At 35.3% G+C, this 24,690-nt stretch overlaps 1 protein-coding gene across 1 annotated transcript in view; it reads right to left on the minus strand.

Moving 5' to 3' along the window:
- Nucleotides 1–24,690, minus strand: part of ezrb (ezrin b) — an 86,919-nt gene that overhangs the window by 59,919 nt on the left and 2,310 nt on the right. The window contains exon 3 of the mRNA XM_030127751.1: nucleotides 2,611–2,694. Coding sequence (XP_029983611.1) covers nucleotides 2,611–2,694 — 84 coding nt within the window. The remainder of the gene's footprint in view (nucleotides 1–2,610; nucleotides 2,695–24,690) is intronic.

Here is a 24,690-nt window from a genome sequence, read left to right on the forward strand (position 1 = left end):
CGTCAGTTCATTTCAAAGCATAACTATAACTCTGATCCTCTTCTATTGGACCTATATTATACTTATGCTAAGATGGAAGGTTCATTTAAAAACCTTTTGCTACTCTTTTTACACTGGTTACAAATATCTAATAAACTGAGATAAATATATGTTAGAATGTATTAAATTAGTTTATTAATGTATTTGACTTTGTAGATATTATATATGCAATGTATATACTAATCAATATGCTGAATAAACTATTGAAACTTGTAATTATTCTCCCTTGTCCATCCGTTATCGAAACACTTAGCAAATCTCTTGCTATTTTATGCATTTATATACTGAAAAAATACAAACTGTTCAAAATAGACTCCCTAGAGGACCGAGAGTAAAGATTTTACAGTTTTACAAAAATTGGATCTGCACTTCAAGGCATGTTTTTTCAATCATACATCTAAAAGTGCTCATTATTCCCTGCAAAATGAGGTCTCATTCATTTTTCTACCATAACACTGAGGCAACTGCAAGTTTTCAATTCATGACATCTATATTAAAAACCTGAGTTCTTGCTGCTTAAATTAAGGGTTAGTTCTAGTTCAGTTTAAAGTCTCAGTGGATAGACTTGGCATATTTTACAAAATAGTTGCTGAGGCCTTTATTTCTTTCAGCTGCAGAAGGTACAAGGCCTTAATTTGATTGAAGAAGGGCCTTTATTGCTAATAAGTACAAATGTTCCAAGTAGAACCAATCCACTCGGGTCTGCAAAGTTAAAAGTAGTGCAATTCACTTAATAAATCTCCTTATACATTTTAAATTCAAGTGTTTCCAGTGGATAGAAACTATTTACTGCTTAACCCTTTTAAAACTGCCATTATAACAGACCGTCTAGGTGTCTTCATGTTTTCTTTGCAATAAAAGTGCAAAAAAAAAAAGTATTTTTTTCCAATTCTTTTGCACTTTTGTTTTCAGGAAGAACTTAACTTTCATTATCTGGCTATTAAATATCATTATTATAAATGATAAATGCTTCAAATAGTGGGTTTTAGTATAAGTTTAGTAACGTTTTTAGTACATTCATTATCAGAAACAACTGTAAATGTCTGAAATGAAACTATGTGAGATGGCAGAAATAAACTTTCAACTGTTTTACATCTGCTCAATCATGCTTTTTGGTCTGGAACATTCAATATCCATATTATAGCTTCATATTTTCGTTATTTCCAGGCATTTTTTAGAACGTGTGTTAGTATCTGAAACACTTCCTTTCTATTTGTAATAGAGTCCAACACTGCTGCTGTAAAGTGTTATATAGTGTCAGAAAGATCATGATCTCAGCTTTCCAGTGCAGTTAAAATTTTGCGGATAGTGCGAAACAGTTCAGGAGTTACAGTCATTTTTTTATGCAGTAAAGTTCAAAATGCAGCACTGGAGAGATTGCAGTAGTTAAAGGGTTAAGGGTTAGCTTTTATTGTGCAAACATGGACTTACTGCTGTGCTTACTAGTTTCTACAAATGATGGCTTTACAGAAAAAATTAGACACACACCTGCAGTGACTGAAAACAGACAATAACACTAAAGTAATAATAATAATAATAATAATAATAATAATAATAATAATAATAATAATAATAATAATAATAATAATAATAAATCTAGAACAAAAAACTGAAATAGCTGGATTATGCTGTTGATGCTATTTAATATAACTTGTATTTTAGGGCGTATTCACACCTGAAAAGTACTTTGGTCCGTTTATTTGATTCAGATCAAATGCGGACTTTATTTTTTTCATTTGGGTCGGATCGCATTCACATTGCATTTTTTGCTAGTGGACCAAAATGCGTGAACAGAAGCACGCATGTGACGAACTGCGCTGGCATTGGACAGAAAATCAGGGGGCGGGGTGACTCAGAGACGGCCGGTGTTGATGAAAATAGACGTGGTGCTCCTACATACAGTTATCATTTTCGGAATAGAAATTGTATTTTTATCGACACAAATTTACGAAAATAACGCTAACACTCAAGAAAAGCTCAGTCGGAGCCAGTTTCATAATACGGGCATCTGACCAAATGTCAATGGCACATTCAGTGTCCTCATTGCTCCACGTCTGTCCACAGTCATAGCTGCTGCTATTAGCTCTGACCACCCATAAACCTTGGCTACTTCCAGCGGCTACAGTGGCTCGTCAAGCACAAAAAGGCTCAAGATTCCTTGGTTTGGTTCGGTTCGAGGTCGGTTATATTCACACCAGAAGTGAACCGGCCCAGAGTCCGTTTGTTTGATTCGAATCAGAGTTCGCATAGTTGTATTCACACCTAAAAAAAAAAGTCCGGACTTTCTGGGGAAACGAACTCTGGTCCGTTTTAAATGGACCAAATGTGGTAGGTGTGAATACACCCTTAATATTTCTTTGTGTATCTTGGTTTTCATTAGAGACCTAAGGTGTGATTATGTAACTCCAGGTGTTTATTTGAAATACAGTTGTTTTTTTCCAATTTGCTGATTCTTTCCCTCAACAGAAGACAATTTGGTTGCATTTCAGAGTATTTATCCTTCTTTCTACTCTACTGATTGGACTGTGCTGACCTTGTTTGCAGTACTTTTCTATATATAGTCGTGCGTACCTGGTCAAACAGTTGCTTGCCGGTGGTGCTGGGCTGGATGGCAAACTCCAGCTCAGCGTCCATGGTGGTGACGCGAACATTGACCTGCAGAAAAACATGAGAAAAAGGGGGTTCAAAAGCGGATCTGAGCAACACAGAGGCAAAGACCAAAGTGTAGAAAAACACATTAGAGTCCAGAGGGAGCGTCGGTGTGTACGTGTGCGTTTGGTAGGGGTTTGTGTTTGCAGAGTAAACACATGTGGCTCTGTTTATCTCAGACAAGATGAGTGAAGGGAATTCTGCTGCAAAATCTTCACTGTTTTTTTAAACAGATTAGTGGAGGTTCTGACATATGAATCCAAGGAAATAAGACTCTGGCCTGTAGGAGTAGGGAAGCTACAGATAACAAAAATTAAGAAACTACTAAAGGAAAATGTAAAGATAGAAAAAAAATTACATAAATATACAACAAGGCTGCAACAGGAAAAAAAAAAAAAAAAAAATACATATTTATATATATATATATATATATATATATATATATATATATATATATATATATATATATAGTTTGATGATTATTTTATCCATTAATATGATACATGTGGGGTCAAAAAATAGTGAAAAATCCATCATTGAAACATCTTAGAATGTCTTTTTTGTTCACAAACCTAAAAATATTCAGTTAATGTTCATCAGAGTAAAGAAACAGGACAATATTCTATTTAAGAGGCTGGAATCAGACACTTTTTATGTTTTTTCATTAAAAATGATTTAAACCAGCAGCCACATTCTATGCAATGTGGCCACCTGTCTTATCAGTTATTAAAAATGTGTTCATTGTTTTGGCTTGAAGTCTAAGAAAAGGAGTGAGTATTTATAACGTTATTATGTGAAGTTATTTGATGATGAGAATGGGGGTGGGATTAAATAATTTTTTCTTCTTCCGTCTGTTTTCTGAGTGTAGATGAATGATTTTGGAATTTTGAATTTGCATGTATTCTGTAAATGCTCGAAATAAACAAAATGAAAATGAAAAAAAATGAAAAAGATAGGCACAAATAATTTCTCATTGTAACTAAGGATTAGGGATGTAACGATTACCGGTATAATGATAAAGGTTAGTATTACCGTTTAAATTCTAATTATCATGATAACCATGTTTGATTACCACACTTTGCGCACAAACTTGATATGGAAAATGGTCCAACAATGGCGATAAGGTGCCATCTTTAATGTATATTTGTATGTTTGGCATTCACTGTTTTAGACTCATGTTCGTTCAGGTTCCACATTTAGACCAGTATGAGCTAAAGTGGATCAGAATCAGTCAAATAAGAACAGAATAAACTAGAAATAATGACAAATACAAATGTTTCTTACACCATTAAACTAAAAATACACTTAAGTATACAAAAATATCCAAAAATGTACTAAAAATATACCAAACTACACTAAAAATATGCAAAAATACACTAAAGTATACAAAAAATATGGAAAAATACACTAAAAACATACAAAAGTATGCATTAAATATGCAAAAATACACTAAAGTATACAAAATATGTAAAAATACACTAAAAACATACTAAAGTATACAAAAAATAAGCAAAAATACACTAAAGCATACAAAAAATATGCAAAAATGCACTCAAAATATACTAAAGTATACAAAAAATATGCAAAAATACACTAAAACTGCACTAAAGTAGACAAAAGATGTGCAAAAATACACATAAATACATATCTATAATGCACATTTGTATTTTTGATGTTTACAGGTTAATATTTGAATGTTTTTGCAACAGAAAGTACATTGTGCCTATTATTTTGTTTTTTGTTTGTTTGTTTTTTTCAGATTATTTCAGTGTGTGTATCAGTACTTTTTGAACATTTTGACCACATTTCAACAATACAGCGATAATAATGATAACCGTGATCATTTTGGTCACAATAACCATGATATGAAATTTTCATATCGTTACATCCCTACTAAGGAGATATATATATATATATATCTTATTATATTTTTTATTTATTCATTTTTTTTATATCTAATTATTACCTCCGCCAGGGAGGTTATGTTTTTGCCAGGGTTTGTTTGTTTGTTTGTTTGTTTGTCTGTCTGTTAGTGTGCAACATAACTCAAAAAGTTATGGACAGATTTGGATGAAATTTTCAGGGTTTGTTGGAAATGGGATAAGGAAGAAATGATTAAATTTTGGTGGTGATCGGGGGTGGGGGGGCCCACAGGGGGGGCCACTGATCAGCCTTGGCGGAGGTCTGCGCTCTCCGAGTGCTTCTAGTTTTATTTTATGTATTCATTTTGGATATGTGCGTTTATACTAGGGCTGAACGATATGGACAAAATTTCATATCTCGATATTCACGCCAGATATCTTGATATTGATATGATACGATATGACTATGGGTTTGGTAAAAACCAAGCATTTTTCAGAAAAATACAAACATCATAATACAAAAGAATGTGCAAAGTGCAGTTTTATTTGTAAGAACTCACTGCCAGTCGTTGACATTAACATAAAGTACAAATAAATAAATTACAAATCAAACATTTTACTGCAGAAAATGTTTTTTTACTGCAGAAATCTATATTGTTTATATCGTTGCTTTTTCGATATTAATATCTTGAATGTTCATATCTAGATATAGATACAATAATAATATATCTTTGAGCCCTAGTTTATACATGTATATTTTTGTTACAGTATGAGGTGCATCAGGGTTGGGACTCTGTTAGAGTGGGGGTACATAACTATGTTGTTATATTTTATGTACATTCAATTGTAGAATTAGGATTGTTACAATATAAGAATTCAATAAAAAAAAAAACTTTGGAGAAAAAAAGAAGATTCAAACCAATTAATCAAACACTAGAATGGTAATTTAATAGTTGATAACTAATTCATTTGTTTGTATTTGTGAAGCTCAACAGAAACAGGTAACACTCAGCTTGGCTTTAATTTTTCCTGTTAATGGTAGATTAATAATAAATATGTGGCTTTCATTTCCTACAAATCAAGACTTTCCCCATAATGTCTGAAAAACTAAAACAATCCTTGAACTGACTAGAAACTAAACTACAACTTCCTAAAACTACTGAAGTATTCAATCATAGAAGTAACAAAACAAAAAAAGAAATAAATCAGAATTAGAGCAGCCATTGCACAGCAGCTCTGTAGTTCTGGATCAGCAGTAAAAACAGATGTGATCGACTTCATCCATGGACAGACAGAGGGCATGTCTGTGTTCTCTGGTTAATGAGTGATCCAAGTGACCTGTGGATATAAAAACGGACTGAAACCTGCTTTATGGCCAGAGAATTAAATGTCCACTTCCACTGATCCACCCCTATGATTAATGCCGTTTCTAAACCCTTACAAACTTCATGACTGTGCTCTGCAGACAATAATAATGAGAGCTGACGTCAACGTGTCCCATACTGCAGATAAACAATATCCAGTATTGTAGGTTTGGTTAGTAATCAGCAAATGGCATCTGAATTTTACACAAAGGACATGCAACAGTGCACAAATATTTACAATAGCTGCTTTGAGGTAATGCACATACTGAGTGTCTTTTCTCTGCTCTAATGTCAAATGTCTCTGGTATTTGCGGGGGTTATGAAAAGACACAGCCTCTCGGAGTATTGACTGAACTTATTAATGCCCAGCGAAAGCCGTACAAAGAGTTTAGCGGACACTGACGAGGGAGAGGAAGCCTCCGGTGACATCTTTCATCTCCGGTCCATTGTGAGCGTCAGTAATGAACACATTCGATGACGCCCACTGGGGAAAAAAAAACAAAAACGGATGTCTGGGTTTGACTTGTGACTAGTGACTCAAAGCTTTACTGAGTCCTGTGACGATACACAGACTGGGCGACTTAAATCCTGCAGAGGAGACAAATCCAAACACAGCATCAGAAGGAAAAGGCCTCTGTGTCGTCTAGACTGTGGATATACTCAGATGTCGAGTAAAGTTAGGGGAGAACTTTAGATTAGAGCTGCAACCGAATAATCGACTCAAAGTGATCCAAGAAAATAGGACCAATGGCCCTGTAGCTTACCGGCCAAATTAAAAGCTTTGGGAAATGTATCCAGATACCATTTATTATCACCCAGTTCTGTGTATTTATTATATTACAAAAATAGCCCATGTTTTGGCCATATTCCAATCAGATCTGTAAAAAAAATTCAAATTCCAACTTGATATCATTGATACTGATTTATTGGATCAAGCTATTTCCTATCTCTTATAATGGGGAAATTTTTCAAAGTCGCACCAAATCCAGAATCAGATTCAGATTGAAATAATTTCAATACCTTGTGTTGACATCATCATAAAGAAGCTGTATACCAAGTTTGAAGTCAATCAGAACTGGAGTTTCGGAGAAGACGATTGAAATTTTTGTAGCGGACGACAGACGCCGCTGCCGGACGCTGTATGACGACAATAGCTTATGGTCTGTCGGCTGGTAAGCTAAAAATCATTCAACCACAATTCTCAAGAATCAAAGCTTTGTTTCCTTCATTTCTCTGCTGTTAAACATTGGTTCCACTGTTTTGTTTCACACGGACGTTAATTGTGACGCACAAAGAAGCTTCAGTTCAGGAAAACTGCAATAGAATATCTCCCTTCAATCAATTTGAGTCGATAAGGAGAGATACCACAGGTCCTTCCTTCCCTCTGCTGTCAGACTCCACAATCAGTCCTGCTCCCAGTAGATCACCACATATGTGGTCTACATATGTGGAGTAATAACAACCCTCCCTCCATTCCATTTATGTTGTATATATTCAAATCCACATTTATATATATATATATATATATTATATTTATAACCATTTGCACTACATCATATCAAACCATATTTGCACTCTCCTTTTAAATACTTTTTTATTCAAATTTATATGACTGTTTGTTTTATGTGTATGTTTGTTTTACGTGTATGTGTACGTCTATGTGTATGTTTTATGCTGCTGACAACACTGTGAATTTCCCCATTGTGGGATCAATAAAGGAATATCTTTAATCGAATCGGGACTTTTTGCATTCGCTTCAAGCACCTAATTGATTAATCGGTTGCACTCCATCCTTGTCAGAGCGGGGGTGGGGGGGGGGGGTGTAGCTCCGTGATTTGGTGATTGTGTGTGGGGGGGGGGTGATAACGTCACTGTTCGAGCAGGAGTGAAAGTGAAACTAACTCGCTTTAAAAGTTCCTCTTATTCTCCGGGCAGCGCACGCACACACACACACACACACACACACACAGGAGCAACGAGCGACAGAATCTCCACGCAGCAAAAAAAAGTTAATATATCGGCTACATATTGGCCGATGTTGATTAACTGGTGATACGCTATAATCGCCCCGATTAATCGGCTCTATTTCATATATCGGCCAATATATCGGTTATCGGCTTTTTTTTAGCCCCCAATATCGTTATCGGCCCCAAAAATCTCATACCGGTCGGGCTCTAGCAAAGAAAACACGAAGACATCTAGTCGGCCTGTTATAATGGCAGTCTTACAAAGGTTAAGACAGACAGAAGAGAGCTGCAAGGACAGTCTGAATATTTCTTGTCCACTGCAGCTTTAAGGCCTCAAATTCAGATTACCAGCATGTTGACTTTGTAAGATGTTTGAAGGAGCTGCAGTGTAGCCCATGTGCATACAGTGTGAGCCTCCTAAAAACTAACAGAGCGACTTCTACTTGTTTCGAATCACTGAAATGCCAGAGAGGAGGTGGTGGAGGTGGGGAGGGGGGGCGAGGGGCATTGCATTTACTTTACAAAACAATGATCTCCTTTCAGCTGCAGAGCCCCAGCACCCCCTCACTATCACCGTCTCCACTCTGGCAGACCTAGATTCCCAAAAACCACAGAAAAAAACAGCATCAGAGGTGATCAGAAAGCGGCTCCACTTTGTCACTTCCCTTGTTAAATGAATGGGTAACAGCGGCTGTAGCAGTTCGGGATACTTCTCTAAACCGTTGACTATATTTACAACAGTTACACATGGAACACCTAGAAAAAAAAAAAAAAACACACCCTAACCGACTGAGAATGGAACATGTGAATGTGTGGAGCAGACCGGCCAACAGAAACCACTGCGTGAGTGATATCTGATCGCAAAGTAAGTCCTCCAACGGTAACTCACAATAAACGGAGGCCATTCACAGCGGTAAAGAAAACATGACCCATATGCTAAAAATATACCAGGCAAGAACCCAGAGTTCCACAATGAGCAACTTCAGCCAGAGGAAAATACAGGCATTGGTTTATATTAACCTCATAATGTCCAGTTTCTCATCTCTACTACTGACAGCAGCACAATAAGACTACATTAAGAAGGATTTAGAAATGGTTTTAGGTCATTAATCAAACTGTAACCCCATTAAAAGTCAATATTAAACAAAGCTATAATAGTTTTTAGTCATTATGAGGTACCATGAAGTCACTGTTCTCTTCAGTCTCAGATCTTGCTTGTCGCTTGCTTTATCTTTTTCTATTGTACTGATGAATTAACCACTAAAGTAGAGTCTTTCCTGTTAACACTTTATCGGAGAAGTGACTATTTTTGATCATTTCTGCTCACATTACAAGACAAAAGTCGCTTTTCCATTGACCCTCAAATTGCGCAAATATAACTTGCGCATAAAAATTTACCTAATGGAAAAACAACAACTTCGCCAGAAGTCTCATTTTTTAATTAAAAGTTTTTGCACTAGCAAGAGGTGGTTTTTCAGGCGTCGTGAAAATTAGATTAGATTAGATTCAACTTTATTGTCATTACTCAGTATACAGGGTAACGAAATGCAGTTAGCATCCAATCAGAAGTGCAAAACAGCAGAAGTGCAGTATAATACAGTTAAATATCATATGTACAGGTAAGTAATATGTACAGATGAGTGCAGTTATGTACAACTAGTGCAAATAAGGTGGTTAAATTAAATATTGAATGTGCAGTTGAATATACAGTTGAATAAATAGGATGTTCATTACAGAATATACACATATACATACATACATATATACACCTATGCATGCACACAAAGCTTCAGTGTGGATGTAAGCATATACATATATACACACACATGTAATATTGGTTGTGTGATATAGATTTAGCAGTAAGGAGTATTGATGAATGTGTACAGCTATGGAACCAGATGTGTAGTTATCATGTGAAAATGGTATATCACGCAACACTGCAATGGAAAGACCTTTTTTCGCAACTAGAGTCAGGTGAGTTAAAAAAACGGATGCTGACGTACATCACAACAAGCAAAGAAGAAACACGTCACGGTATGTGTGGACACACCAGGAAACCAAATCATGTTTTAATTCAGTACAAGATAGAGGGGTAATATATAATAATAATACTAATAATAATAATAATAATAATAATAGATTGGATTTATATAGCGCTTTTCTAAACACCCAAAGCGCTTTACATTATTGACCCATTATTCATTCACTCTCACATTCACACTCTGGTAGTGGTAAACTACATTTGTATCCACAGTTGCCCTGGGACAGGCTGACAGAGGCGTGGCTGCCAATTTGCGCCTACCACCTCCACACCTCCGACCACCACTAAACATTCATACACCAGTGTGGGTGGCACTGGAGGCAGGGAGGGTGAAGTGTCTTGCCCAAGGACACAACGGACTGACTAGGACAGAGCAGGATTCAAACCGCCAACCCTTCAGTTATTGGACGACCCGCTCTACCACCTGAGCCACAGCAGATATAATATTGAATATATCTGTAAATCAACACCATATTTACGTTCGTCGCCATGTTTATGGAATGACTTCTCGTGTCATCTTGCGATAATAAATTAACAAATCATCGCATTTGTGATTTAATGGAAAAACCGACATTACGCACTTCTGGTTTTTTTGACATTTAGTAAATATCGGTAAAGTTTTACACAGATGTCCAATGGAAAAGAGACTAGTGATAGCAACAGTTACAGTGAAGACAGTGAGTCAACAATCTCAGGGTCTGTAAGGTCCACCTCTGCATGAACAGTGAGTGGACCTGCTTTGTTCGGTACCATGAAGTAACGGTACTAATGTAAGGAATGATGTTCAAAGAGATAATGTGGATGTGGACAGGTGTCTGGATCAGCACTTATGTTGGTCTAATGTTCTACAATACATGTTCCTTTCATCTTACTTGTGATTTTCTTGTATTTTTTATTTATACTTGGAGGGTTTTTTTTGGTATTTTTGCCACTTTGGAGTAAGGAACCAAATATGGTAACTTCACTGACTTTGATTTTCTACAAAACAATAAAACTTTTTTAAAAATTCCAAAGTATTAAAGTCTTGTTATGTCCTCCACTAACACACTAAGGTTGAAAATATGAGTTACAGAGTATTTCTATGAGTGCCCTGTAAAGGGTTAAACACAGCCCACATATTACTGCCTTAAGCCTAAATACAAACTGATGATGGTTTAATACTTTAACCCTTAGAGACCCAAACAGCCACCAGTGATACAAACCATCTACAGATCTAAACTGTATAACACCTGTGGATCCACTAACCCATGTAAATAATTGGTGTAAAATACAATTTCTCATCTTTTCATAGTCATCAGATATGACCCATTTGGACGTTCAGAGGCTCCGTAGTTACCGTGGAAACGCCGTCATCTTCTACAACATTGATTCACCAGTAAAACCCATGGCGTTGGATCAATGACAGTGGATGGACACACTTGTTTTTACATTCAGTTAGCAATATTTTTGCTGAAAAAGTAACTTTTTTTCATTTTTCTCTGTTTTGATACAATTAACTTCGAATTTACTCTGAGTTTTCATGAACATCTACACAATCAAGTGAATTAAATATAGGAAAATACATGATTTACACCAAAAAAGTGCAAAATACAGAAAATGCAGAGGATAATATTTTTTTTTTTAAAACTGGTGATAAATCACTTAAAGGTAGAAATAGAGGAAAAAATCATTTGGGAACTGTCACAAAAGTAGCACTGGGTCTTTATGGGTTAATTTAATAAATATCAATGAAAATAGAAGAATTTGCATGTTCTGACTGATGGAGAAGCCAAAGTACAGGTAAATGTGGTCTCAATACTTAGCAAGGAACAAGTCTCTGCTACCTTTTTTGTGATGTTTTCTATAATTTAATGTAGTGTATTAATCCAGCTACATATCATACCATGACTTCATTAAAGTACTTGCAACTTCTTCCCAGTTCTGAGTCTAATTCCACCAAACTGCATGGATCTACAAACATCTACAACTTCAGAACGTGGCTGAGGTGAATGTCCAGGTTTAGATGGTAGACAGTTAATGGACATGCAGAACCATGGCTCTAAAAGGGTTCATTTAAAGGTGCTGGAGACTTTCGTGACCAAGTTTTCATCAAATCTGTAAAACCTCAGTCATATCCTCAGTATCACGAATCTGTAAGTCTTTCTGTGATTACTCACCTGAATCTCTTGCATTACGGTGAACAATTTCTCAGTGCCATCCACCATAAACAGTCCATGTGTTTACAAACCAACCCAAGACATCACTCTGGCATCTTCGGAATTTTGTCGTGACGTGCATTGTGGGAAGCGAAGGCTCGTGCAGCCACCTTACAGCGGCAGCTAGAACAGACACGATCGGAAATGGCAGGAGCTCCCTTCCTTCTATGCATATTCCTCCAGCCGTTTCCGTGTTGTGTTTGCTTCATCCATATAGTACCATATGGCTGCGCTGCTGCTGTCAGGTGGGTTCACGAACCTCCCTTTCCCACAATGCACGTCACGACAAAATTCCGAAGATGCCCGAGTTACCTCCCGGGTCGGTTTGTAAACACATGGTTTGTTTATGGTGGACAACAATTCGAAACTGTTCACCCTAATGCAAGAGATTCAGGTGAGTAATCACAGAAAGACTTACTGAGGTTTTACAGATCTGATGAAAAATTGGTCATGAAAGACTCCAGCGCCTTTAAGTTTTTTACTGGTTTCATCACCCAAGAAAGGCCCACCGCTGCTTACATGTCTGGTATATTTACAAAATTTCAGCTAAACTTCAATAACAAAAAGATGAATTCTACGGCCCGTGTGGTGTTGGCACTGTGGTGTTTTAATATGTTAATTCGGGATTCAAGATTATAAAGTAACGAAAGATGTAAAAACGATGCCTTCTGTGTGTTAAAAACAGCTTCAGTTCATGTGAAAATTAATGAGCAGAATCTGAATCTAAAATCTAAAACAGTACAATTCTACATCAGCATGGAGAAGTTGGTTTTCCATGGTTTTCTTGATAATAACCAAAATCACTTCAGTTCTTCCATCAATATCTGTCATTGTACTGCCAAAAACAGTGCTTTTAGGCATTCCATGTTTTCTTTTCTGTCTGTTGTAGTCACATGATACACACAGGAGTTAGTACTTGATCGCATAACCATTGTTTTTGATGACTTTTGATGGTCTAATATTTTTTTCGCCGACTGTAAAGCTCTCCTTCCTGCCATGAGTAAAGCAGTTTTCTTTATGTTAAAATCCAATATACTGTGCTTGCGCTAGGAAAATGAAAGATACAGTCGCTGTGGCTACATTAGTAGAAATGAGTGTAGCCACAAAAAGCCACAGCCAGTCTGGGTCCAGTCTGGGTCCAGTCTGGGTCCAGTCTGGGTCCAGTCTGGGTCCAGTCTGGGTCCCTGCAGCGGGGCGCGTAGCAGACCACAGCAACGAGCATAGCTCCCCTGGGAAATTTTGGGAAAAATGAAGAAATGAAGTCTTTTTTCTGCATTCTGGTGCATTTTGAGCTTAAAAATATGTGAGACTTGATTTATCATAAAGTCATTTGGTAATTAAATATGGACAGATATGGACTCTTGAAATTATTTTATTTAGACTAGAAAGCACTCCTGTCATTAGTCTGACTGGAACAAAGTGCTGCTACTGACATTTAATGTGTTGGAATGAGCGTTTCTCAATTAATCCACCAGGGGGCGCCACTCTTAATTAACCATACTGGACAAATACCATGAAGAAGAGGAAAGTTTTTTTGAGAAGAAGAAGAAAGTCAGTAATAACAAACATGGAGACAACAGAGGCAACACTAATGTGATACTAATATTGCTGCGTTTTCGCTGGTAAGGTTTAAAAGCGAAGCTTCAGCAGGAAGAGAAAAGAGAAATGGGCCATAAGTTTCGTTTTCACTTCCGCTGGCGGCGGTCTGCACCGCTCCGTACCCCTCTCTGCTTCACCAGCTTCTTTGCTTTCAATAGATGTTGTACATGATGAAATGAACGAGCGGTAACTTCCCACAAGTGACGTGTGCAGTGTGAATTCGTAAAAAATCGGAAACGTTCGGGTGAGTTTGATCGCTCTTGGCAGCACTCTTCAGTAGTGGAGACCGCATTTGTTATTTTTTCCTTGGTTATCGCTCAGACATTTTCGATCAGAGATGTAAGTTGGTTGATTTTACTAAAAAATACCTTCACTACTGCGGCTACACGGGTTGAAAACAACTTCGCCAACCAGGAAAATGCATCGCCAATGGCAATGTGGCGATAGGCTAGTGTAAGCCTCGAATAAGAAGATAAGAACATCCAATAATAACAAACAGGAAAACCAGCGTTGGCACCAGTGTCACTGATTTTTAAGAATATTCATCATGGATTTATGACACATTTACAGCCTAATTAATAACTAGGCTGTGGATCATTGATAAATCCTGTGTAAGTGTAATGTTATGCTAGAGTGAGTCAATAGTTATACCTGCAGGAGTTCTGGCTCCTCTGGTAAATAGAGACTTTCACACTCCTCAAAGGTACAAAGAAGCGGTAACTAAGAAACAAAGACAACTGGCAACATCAGCTCTATGGCAACACGGGCAATGCAGTGGAAAACAGTAGATTGCAGTAGTTTCTTCAGCAGATGCAGAACACAGATCGTCCAGGCCTTTTCAGCGCTGAGGTTAAGCAGCTGCTCTGGGTCAAGTTAAAGAAATGACTCCGTAGTTAAAGTGTGAATAGGCTTCGGTGCATTCTTCACAGCAGACCACTCAATATTTAACCCGGGGCATAGTTCGCATGACTTTACAAGACGCTTCTGCAATGAAAGTCGCCATGGGGATTCCACCGAAATGACCCGGGGGGAGCAGTATAACCATAAAGACGCCACGCCACAACAGTGATGGACAGAACAGGCCTATTGTGTCTCTGATTGGAGCTTTAGAAAGGAAGTGGATTTACACAAGAACGCAAGAGCAATTATTGCATTCTGGAAGCGTGAATCACAACCTGAAGGGCACAATTTAGTTATCAATTATTTAAAAAAGGAACAAATAGTGACAATGGGACTGGACATGAAAAGGAAACGCCCATCCACGCCTTCAGAGGTCTGGGGCTGTGACCGCGAGGAAACACGATTCTGGGAGAGCGGAGGAACACTTGGGTTCAGTCCGCACAATGTGTCATTCAGATAAGTGAAACATGAGTCAGAAGCAGAAACACTGGAGCCTTAACTGCTCCTCCTTCAAGTGCCCAGATCCTACCAGATGAAATAAGTTCCTCTGTGCCAGGGAAGTCAAACTCATTTTAGTTCAGGGGCCACAATAAGCCCAATTTGATCCACAGTGGGCCGGACCGGTAAAATAATAACAGAATAACCTATAAATAATGACAACACCACATTTTTGTCTGTGTTTTAGTGCAAAAAAAACCACTGAATTATGAAAATACTTACTTTTATAAAATATCCACACAAAAAAGATGTGAATAACCTGAAAAAAACTGAAATTTCTCAAGAAAAATAAGTGCAATTTTAACAATATTCAGCCTCCACTTCTCATTTGTCCATGTGCATTATGGATCTGATCTACAAAGACACTGAACACTGAGGAACAGGCAGGAAATAATTCAAATTGGACAGAATTTTCTTTAGACATTTCAGGTTGTTCATATTTGTTCAGGTTATTCACATTTTATTGTTACAGGATAGTTTGTAAATGTAAATATTTTCATAATTTAATGTTATTTTTTGCACTAAAACAAAGACAAAAATTTGAAGTTGTTAATTCAAGATTTTTTTGGCTTAATTCAAGATTTCTTCCTTAATTCAAGCTTTTTTTTTTTTTTTTTGCTTAATTCAAGATTTTTTGCAAAATTTGAGATTTTTTTTGGTTTGTTTCAAGATTTTTTTTACTTAATTTAAGATATTTTTTTTGTTAATTCAACATTTTTTTCCTTAATTCAAGCAATTTTTTTTTGCTTAGTTCAGTTCAAAAGTGTGGAATTTTTGCACTTTGTAAATTCATCCCAGGGGCCGGATTGGAACCTTTGGCGGACTGCATTTGGCCCCCGGGCCGCATGTTTGACACCCCTGCTCTATGCTAAAAATAATCTAGGACTGTCTGATATTCTGGAAAGAATCGACATGTTAGTGAAGTGGCAAGGGGTATTGTTTTTGGTTCAGTTTGTTTGTTTGCTTGTTAACACTCTAGCAACAAAACTGTTGGTTGAATTCATACCAAATTTGGTTTATAGACTGCCAGTGACCCAGAATGGATCTCAATACATTTTGGGAAAACTAGGTCAAAGTTTCCAGTTTTTAATGATTTTTTTTATTATCTTTTTTGTTGTTTTTCCCATTTACTTATAATGGGAGAAATCTGAAACGTCTGTAGCAGTAAAACTACGGGTTGAATTCACACCAAATTTACTTTATAGATTGCCAGTGACCCCGAATGGATCTCATTACATTTTGGGTACAGTAAGTCAAAGTTCTAATTTTTTATGAATTTTCAAAATATTTCCATTTACTTATATTGGACAAAATGTGTGTGAGGGGCGGGGTTTGTTGTGCTTGGCACCACTTGTATTTTTTTTTTGTTCTTTTTTTTTTTGGCACTAATGGGCAAGGAACCAAATATGGTAAACTTCACTGACCTTGATTTTCTACAAAATCAGCAAATTAAAAAAAAAAAAAAAAAAGTAATAAAGTCTTGTTACGTCCTACTAAGGTTGAAATTTTGAAACTCAGTATTTCTATGAGCGTCCTATAAAGTGTTAAAGAGAGAGTTAGTTACAAAACATATTTATGATTAAACTTGTGTTTAAGCTGCAAACAGTCGATTGTAACATATGTCAGACACATTTAAGTCTTATTTGGAAAAAAGAATTATTAGTTGTATAATAATTCATGCATGAAAGGGTTAATCTGAAGTCTCCAAAATAGGGAGAATATTTGCCCTCAAGATTTTTTTTTTTTTTTTGGCATTTTACAAAAGGTCATGAATAAGGTGGGTGATGTTCACAGAAACACATGTCACATCCCTCAGGTAAAAGAATAGCATGTGATGTGAATGACCCTGACATAACTACGTATATATAGTACAGTAACGTATTGTTCTGCTTATGATTCAGTCTTCCTGTTTAGTTTGTAGCCATAGGTGTTGTTTAAGGTTGAATGGAGGAGGCAGGAAATGTTAAACAGCTCATGTGGTCCCAACATGGGAGGAGGTGCATGTCTCCAACACCCAGAAATCACAGATTATTATCTCAGATCCACGTCAGTTACGGAAAATTTCATGCATTTCCAATTACTCATTTAGAATTACAGCTAAGTATTTATTTCCAAATTAGAGATAGACAAGGGCTGATGGGACATTTTACCAAGTCTGTATTAGTGGAGTCCAGCTTCTCAACTGGAATTACTGACTATGCACTGCAAAAATTTAAATCTTATCAAGTGTATTTTTCTCATTTCTAGTCAAAACATCACATCACACTTAAAATAAGACATAATCACCTAAAGAGTAACTTTTCAGTGAGATATAAGAACTTAGTTTTAGACAACAGAACTTGAAAATCTTATTTCAAGAAATCTTACCAAGATCATTTTCACTTGTTCCATTGGCAGATTTTTTTCTTGAATTAAGCAAAAAAAAAAAAAATCTTGAATTAAGAAAAAAAAAAAACCTTGAATTAAGCAAAAATATCTTCAATTAAGCAAAAAAAAAAATCTTGAATTAAGCAAAAAAAATCTTGAGTTAAGCAAAAAAAATCTTGAGTTAAGCAAAAAAAATCTTGAGCCAAGCAAAAAAAACTTGAATTAAGCAAAAATATCTTCAATTAAGCAAAAAAAATCGTCAATTAAGCAAAAACATCTTGAATTACACAAAAAAAAATTGAATTAAGCAAAAAAAATCTGCCAGTTGGACAAGTGAAAATTATCTTAGTAAGATTTTTTGAAATAAGATTTTCAAGATCTATTGTCTAAAAATAAGTTTTTTTTTAATCTCATTTACAAGTAACTCTTTAGGTGATTATTGTCTTATTTTAAGTGTGATGAGATATTTTGACTAGAAATGAGAAAAATACACTTGGAAAGATTTTGATTTTTGCAGTGTGAGGGAAAACAATTTTAATTTTAATTTTTAAAAATTAAGTTTGATGTTCACTTCTAGATTTATCAATTTAGGAACTTCTACTTTGACTATAGAGCTCCAGTTTCTAATAAAATTTTTTAAAAACAGTGTCTGCCTTTAAAACCCATCCATCGACCTCAACCTTTATGCTGTTTCCTAAATGGTTAATGATCAATATTAGTTACTTTTTCAATATGTATTCATTCTTTAACACATAATTTCACTTATTAAAAGTCAGTAAACTTCAAAATTGGATGAAAAGCAAAACCTCTGAATGGTTTCTCAGTAAATTCTGTAAAACCAAGACATAAAAGAAAAAAAAAAAAAAACACCTATTTGTGTGTATTGATCAGTGATTCTACCATCCATACCAGTATATACGAGTGGACGACCATTAGTTGAAGTTCTATATCGACACCTGTCCAACCTCATCCCACCACCACCTGCCTCCTCCAGCCGTCATACTTTCTGTTTCTATTTAAAGACTTGAGCCACTTCCAACCTGTAATCTAACTTCACACTTTTTACATAAACCCTCATTTGCATATCTCACCAAAGCTACAAGAGAGACTTGAGATCTGGGGGATTAATGTCGGAGTGGTGAGCTTTCATTAAAACAGACTTAGTGTCCCATTGATAATTTTCATGCTCGGTTGTTAAAGGACAGAGCGAGTCATGAGGCCACATATGGAACACACCGCAGGATGTAAAAAAAAATAAATAAAAATAATAATAAGGCTCGGAGGTTCTTAATTATATCTTCTCTTTTCAAACTTTTAACGTGGAAGAGAGGTTGTAACACTTTGGACGTGAAACAGAAATGGGAAAAAGAACTAGGAATTGATGTTTCAGAGGAGGAATGGGTAAATATCTGGAGAATTCAACAGTCACACACTTTGTCTAGAATATGGAGGGAACATTACTGGAAGAATATAACTACATTTTTCATAACTCCTAACATTACAGCTAAATATGTGTCCAGAGTTCAACTTTATTGAAGACAATGTGAAAGATGTCAATAGTCGCTTTTCCATTGACCCTCAAATTGCACAAATATAACTTGCGCATAAAAATTTACCTAATGGAAAAACGACGATTTCGCCAAAAGTCTCATTTTTCGATTCAAAGTTTTTACGCTGGCAAGAGGGGATTTTTCGGCCGTAGCGCAAATGGTATATCACGCAAAACTACAACGGAAAGTAGGGCTGCTCGATTATAGGAAAAAAAAATAATCACGATTATTTTAGCAATAATTGAAATCACGATTATTAAAAACGATTATTTTTTAACCTTAAAGTTGTTTCTTTTTTTCTTGCAAAGCAATGTAAAATATACTCTTTAAACATAAATAAAGCTTTTAACCACTAAAACAAAGTATGTTCACTTCTGTATGAGACAAAAAAATCTTTGAATGCAAATAAGTGTACTGTAAATTCAAGTATGTTTCCTTTTGTAAATAAATAGTGCACTGGAATTAAACTGCTATAGACTTGCCATACAACTGTAACGATAAAAAAAAAAAAAACCTCACGTAAAGTGCAAATTATAAATTCAAGTATGTTCAATGTAGTATGAAACATAGTAAATTCAGTGGCGTGCCGTGAGGTTTCAGTTCAGGCCTTCTGTTTACATCAGCCATCTAGAATACGCACGTTAGGGTGACACGGGTTAGGGTTAGGTTAATACGGGAGTTGCAGCATAAAGAGATTCGGAGACTGAAGACTGCATTGCGGACGAAGTTGTTTTTATGTGTTTTAGTTTTTCATAAGATTATGATAAAGGTGGCGGTGGTTCAACTTTAGATGGTTCAAAGGTTTGTTGTGTTAGCGGTCGGTGCGGACACAACTACGAAACACTTTTTGCACGTGATGTGTTTTTGCTCTTCGTCTTCTTCATCAACTGCACAGCCCTAACGGAAAGACCTTTTTTCGCAACTAGTCATGTGAATTAAAAAAATGGATGTTGACTGACATTACAACAAGCAAAGAAGAAGAAGAAACATGTGGCGGTATGTGTGGACACACCAGGAAACCCAATCATTTTTTAATTTAGTACGAGATAGAGGGGTAATATATAATAATAATAATGAAAATATTTGTAAATCAACAGCATATTTATGTTCATTGCCATGTTTATGGAATGACTTCTTGTGTTATCTCGCGATAATAAATAAACAAATCATCGCATTTGTGATTTAATGGAAAAACCGACATTACGCACTTCTATTTTTTGACATTTAGTAAATATTAGTAAAGTTTTGCACAGACGTCCGATGGAAAAGCGACTAATGTAAATCACGTACATGTCTTTTAGTTATGTCCTAAACTTGCATCATACACCAAACATATATGCTGATATCATAAATCAATATATATTATTAATAGGGCCGTGTATTGGCAAAAATGTGGCAATATGATACACATCACAATACTAGGATCACGATACGATATATCACAATATATCATGATACTGTTAAAAAGGCAATTTTTTGTTTCTTTCTTTTTTTAAATGATTATTTCCTTGAAGAATTGCATTACACCAGAAATCTGCACAAATACTAAACACATTTTATTTGATCACAACAGGATCTGATGCTATATCACAAAATGTTCCTGTGTTCAAATTTAAATTATGTTTTACAGACATTACAGTTGAAGATCCTGTTCAAATGTTCATATTCTATGAGTTCAAAACTAACATCATAACATTATTTTTGTGCAATTCCAACAAAGGAACGAACATTATTTAATAAAAGAGTGTTAAATAATAATAAATAAAAGATAAACAAAAAAGAAAACCAAAAATGAACCACCACAATATCTGCATTTGAATAAATACCTAAAAATGTCGAGGCAGTACTTTTTAATATCGATAGTATTGTGAAATTAATTATCGCAATATATTGCAGAACCAATATTTTCTTACACCCCGAATTATTAATAATATTTGATGGAGAGGGGCTGGGATTAAATAAATTGCACTTTTCAGTGCATGTAAATGAAACTATTGTGCTGTTCTTCTGTCTAAGATTGTCTTGATTGTTGATTTTTGTATTATTTATGTTTCGCTTGTTCACATATATGTTACATTTCATTGCATGTTCGGAATAAGTCACTAACTCACAAATCATTTTGGGATTATGTATAGTCAACAATTGTTAAGATACTGGGTTATGCAATCCATAAAACATGTTTGGTGATGTATTTCAGATATATTATTCATAATAATGTAATTAAATATGATAGATATTGGTTTAAAATACTATTAGCAACCAGTAAAAAGGCTATTATCAAGAAATGGTGCCGATTAAAACCACCTACAACTAACAACTGGGTACAAACAGTGAATGGAATATTTGAGAAGGAGATTCTGACCCATAGACTGAAGAAGAACACTGTCATGATAAATGGAAGAAATGGGCAATTTTCATTAGTCATAAAAGTTTTTTTTTATGGTCAGTGTATCGCAAATGTCCCTTATGTTTGTTTTGTTTTGTACAGAAATCAAACAATAAAAATAAAGTAAAAAAAAAAAAAAAAAAAAAAAAAAACAAAGAAAAGAAACTATTGTGCTGTTCTTCTGTCTAAGATTGTCTTGATTGTTGATTTTTGTATTATTTATGTTTTGCTTGTTCACATATATGCTAAATTTCATTGCATGTTCGGAATAAATCACAAACTCACAAATCATTTTGGGATAATATATATTCAGCAATTGTTAAGATACTGGGTTATGCAATCCATAAAACATATTTGGTGATGTATTTCAGATATATTATTAGTAATGATGTAATTAAATATGATAGATATTTGTTTAAAATACCATTAGCAGCCTGTAAAAAGGCTATTATCAAGAAAATGGTGCAGATTAGAACCAGCTACAACTAACAACTGTCTATAAATAGTGAATGGAGTATTTGAAATGGAGGTTCTGACCCATAGATTGAAGACTCAACATCACATTTAATAAAATCAATTGTTAGTCGCAAAGGTTTTTTTTATGGTTAATGTATCCCAAATGTCCCTTATGTTTGTATGGTACAAAATCCAAAACGGCCACAAAAATAAAGTAACCAAAAAAAGGCTTGTAGGTTCTTGATATCATGGAAAAAGTCTGACTTTATCAGTGAAAAAAGCCTGTTTTGTGGACTCACTGTACTCTTATCAGACTGTACTGATGTCATTTCCACAGCGACGCTCATGACAACCCTGAGGCCTTTCCAAACAAACCAACAACATACTTTATGACGCTGCCTTGGCTTTAGTCACTGTCATTACAATGAGCTGCTCTATTCAGACCTCAAATGGATGATACTGAGCGCATTTACTCCCATCTTTAATGCAGAACATACAGTCACGGAAAAAATGATTAGACCATCAAAAGTCATCAAAAACAACCAAGTACTAACTCCTGTGTGTACCATGTGACTAAAACAGAAAAGAAAACATGGAATGCCTAAAAGTTCTGTTTTTGTCAGTACAATGCCACAGATATTAATATAAATGATAGGCTGTCATGTGTAAAAGAGGAGGGATTAAATAAATTCTACTTCTTCCCACTCTTTTTGAATATGCAAATGAAGTCATACTTTGTTTTCATGTATATGGTACTTTTTTTTGTTATAATCTGTTTCATTTATAAGAACTAAGGATTATTTTGTTTTGTTGCATATTCGAATTAAACTAAACTAAACTAAATGGAACAACTTAACTGATTTTGATTATTATTAACCCTCTGGCATCCCGTCCAGCAAGGCCCTTACTAAGCACCACGTGTGCCTTTTTGGCACACTTGTGGAATAATGTCAAAAAAAAATTTCATACAGTTTGTTTTCAATTCTTTTACATTTTGTTTCTATTTCATCAACTTGAGCCATGAATAAAAATACCAAATACTCAATAACTGTCACATTTTTAACCCTTTAAATGCTGTGTTTGTAATGTAAACAAACCATTTTTTTTGGATGCAAAAAACACGAAAAATTAATTTTTTTCAATATACTACATAAAAGGTTGACCACATATTAGATTTTTTCATCCTGGCATATGTCAATGATTAACTCCAACATTGGTTAATTCGCATTATTATTTTTGGCGCTAGGTCAAATGTACAAAAATGCTAGCATCTGTCACCAAGTGTGCCAAAAAGGCACACCTATAAATCAAACTATTAAATATTATATATTGAGTTATTTTTTTGCTCTAATTTGATTTTATTTTTGTAAATCCAGGTCAGCCCTAATCATACATATCAAATGGAAGAAACAGTGCGTTTTAGGCACACTTGGGAGACAGATGCTAGTCTTGTAATTTTCTTTTGTTTACAATGTGCAAATTTTAGTTGGTGGCCAGAATTTTAAAGATCATGCAAAAATGAACAACTTTTGAATTCTAACCTTATTTAAATTGTGAAAAATAATATGAAGTTTTTTAAAATGAAGTGCAAAGTGTGCCTAAAAAGCACACCTGGATACCGAAGGGTTAAGAAAACATGAAAAATGTCTAGAAATCAGCTCTGAAATTAAACTCTTATGAGCTATTTTTGTTGTTATCATTATATTTGTCTAAATAAATGTACCTTTAGTTGCACCAGGCATTAAAATGAACAAGAAACTGAAGAAAACAAGGGTGGTCTAATAATTTTTTCTGCGACTGTACATTCGTCTACCATTTAATACAATTAAAAATCATGGAAACTTTTACTCAGTAATAGTTGGTTTGGCTGCGTTTTTCATTCAAACATGGAATTATATTAGATTTTCCATCCTCGCTGTAACACACAGATGCTTCTGTATCCAAACTAGAAGCTTCCAAACAGTGACCGGAGGGCGGGCCATGGGATGCCATGTGCGAATGTACAGTATGTAACATATGGGGTGGGGCAACCTGTCGGAAAGAACTGAAGGCGACAAACCTGTTCAAATACACCACTCTGATTTATCATATGTAAAGTGTTTTAGCCTGGACGGAAACTATTAAATCACAGCTTTGAGTGTTTTCTTTTTTTTTTTTTTTTCCCAACAAAATGACTGTTAAATGAGTAAAAACTATACATTTCAGGGTTAAAATAACTAAAAGGAGAAGCCTGTATTCATTGCAAGACCTCAAGGATATAAACAAAGCATTTTCCACCCCCTTGTTGCACAAATACACAGCTAATGATCGCAAAGATGTGGCTCAAGTGACTGTATCCACCTCCACTGTAAACACATGATGAATGAAAAACAGGTCTGGAACAGAAGAGGCTCTTGGTTCTTGTTTCTTGTCTGTATCGGTGCAGCTCAAACATACGGGACACCCCGAGGATAGAAAAGAAAAGCATGTGATGTCGCCTTTAACACACACACACACACACACACACACAGAGGTTTCACTAGCAGAACTGACTTGTTGTTCGTGTGTGTCAGTCTTCCTGCTTACAGGTGGAAGCCACAGGTTTGGTTTTTTAGTTAAAGGTGATGCATTCAAATGTGTGTTTTTATGATTTATGACTCTGACAGCATCACCTTCAACTGGAAAAATGAGCCAAAAAGTTACCTACATACTCTCAGATTTCAAATAGTCACTTTTAGATATTATCAACTTATAATATTATTAATTTATTATATATTTAAAAAATTGTTATTATTAAACCTGAATAATGTTATTTGTAGAGAATTTAAGAAAAAAAAA

This window comes from Sphaeramia orbicularis, chromosome 24 (genome assembly GCF_902148855.1).
Source record: "Sphaeramia orbicularis chromosome 24, fSphaOr1.1, whole genome shotgun sequence".
NCBI classification, from domain to species: Eukaryota; Metazoa; Chordata; class Actinopteri; order Kurtiformes; family Apogonidae; genus Sphaeramia; species Sphaeramia orbicularis.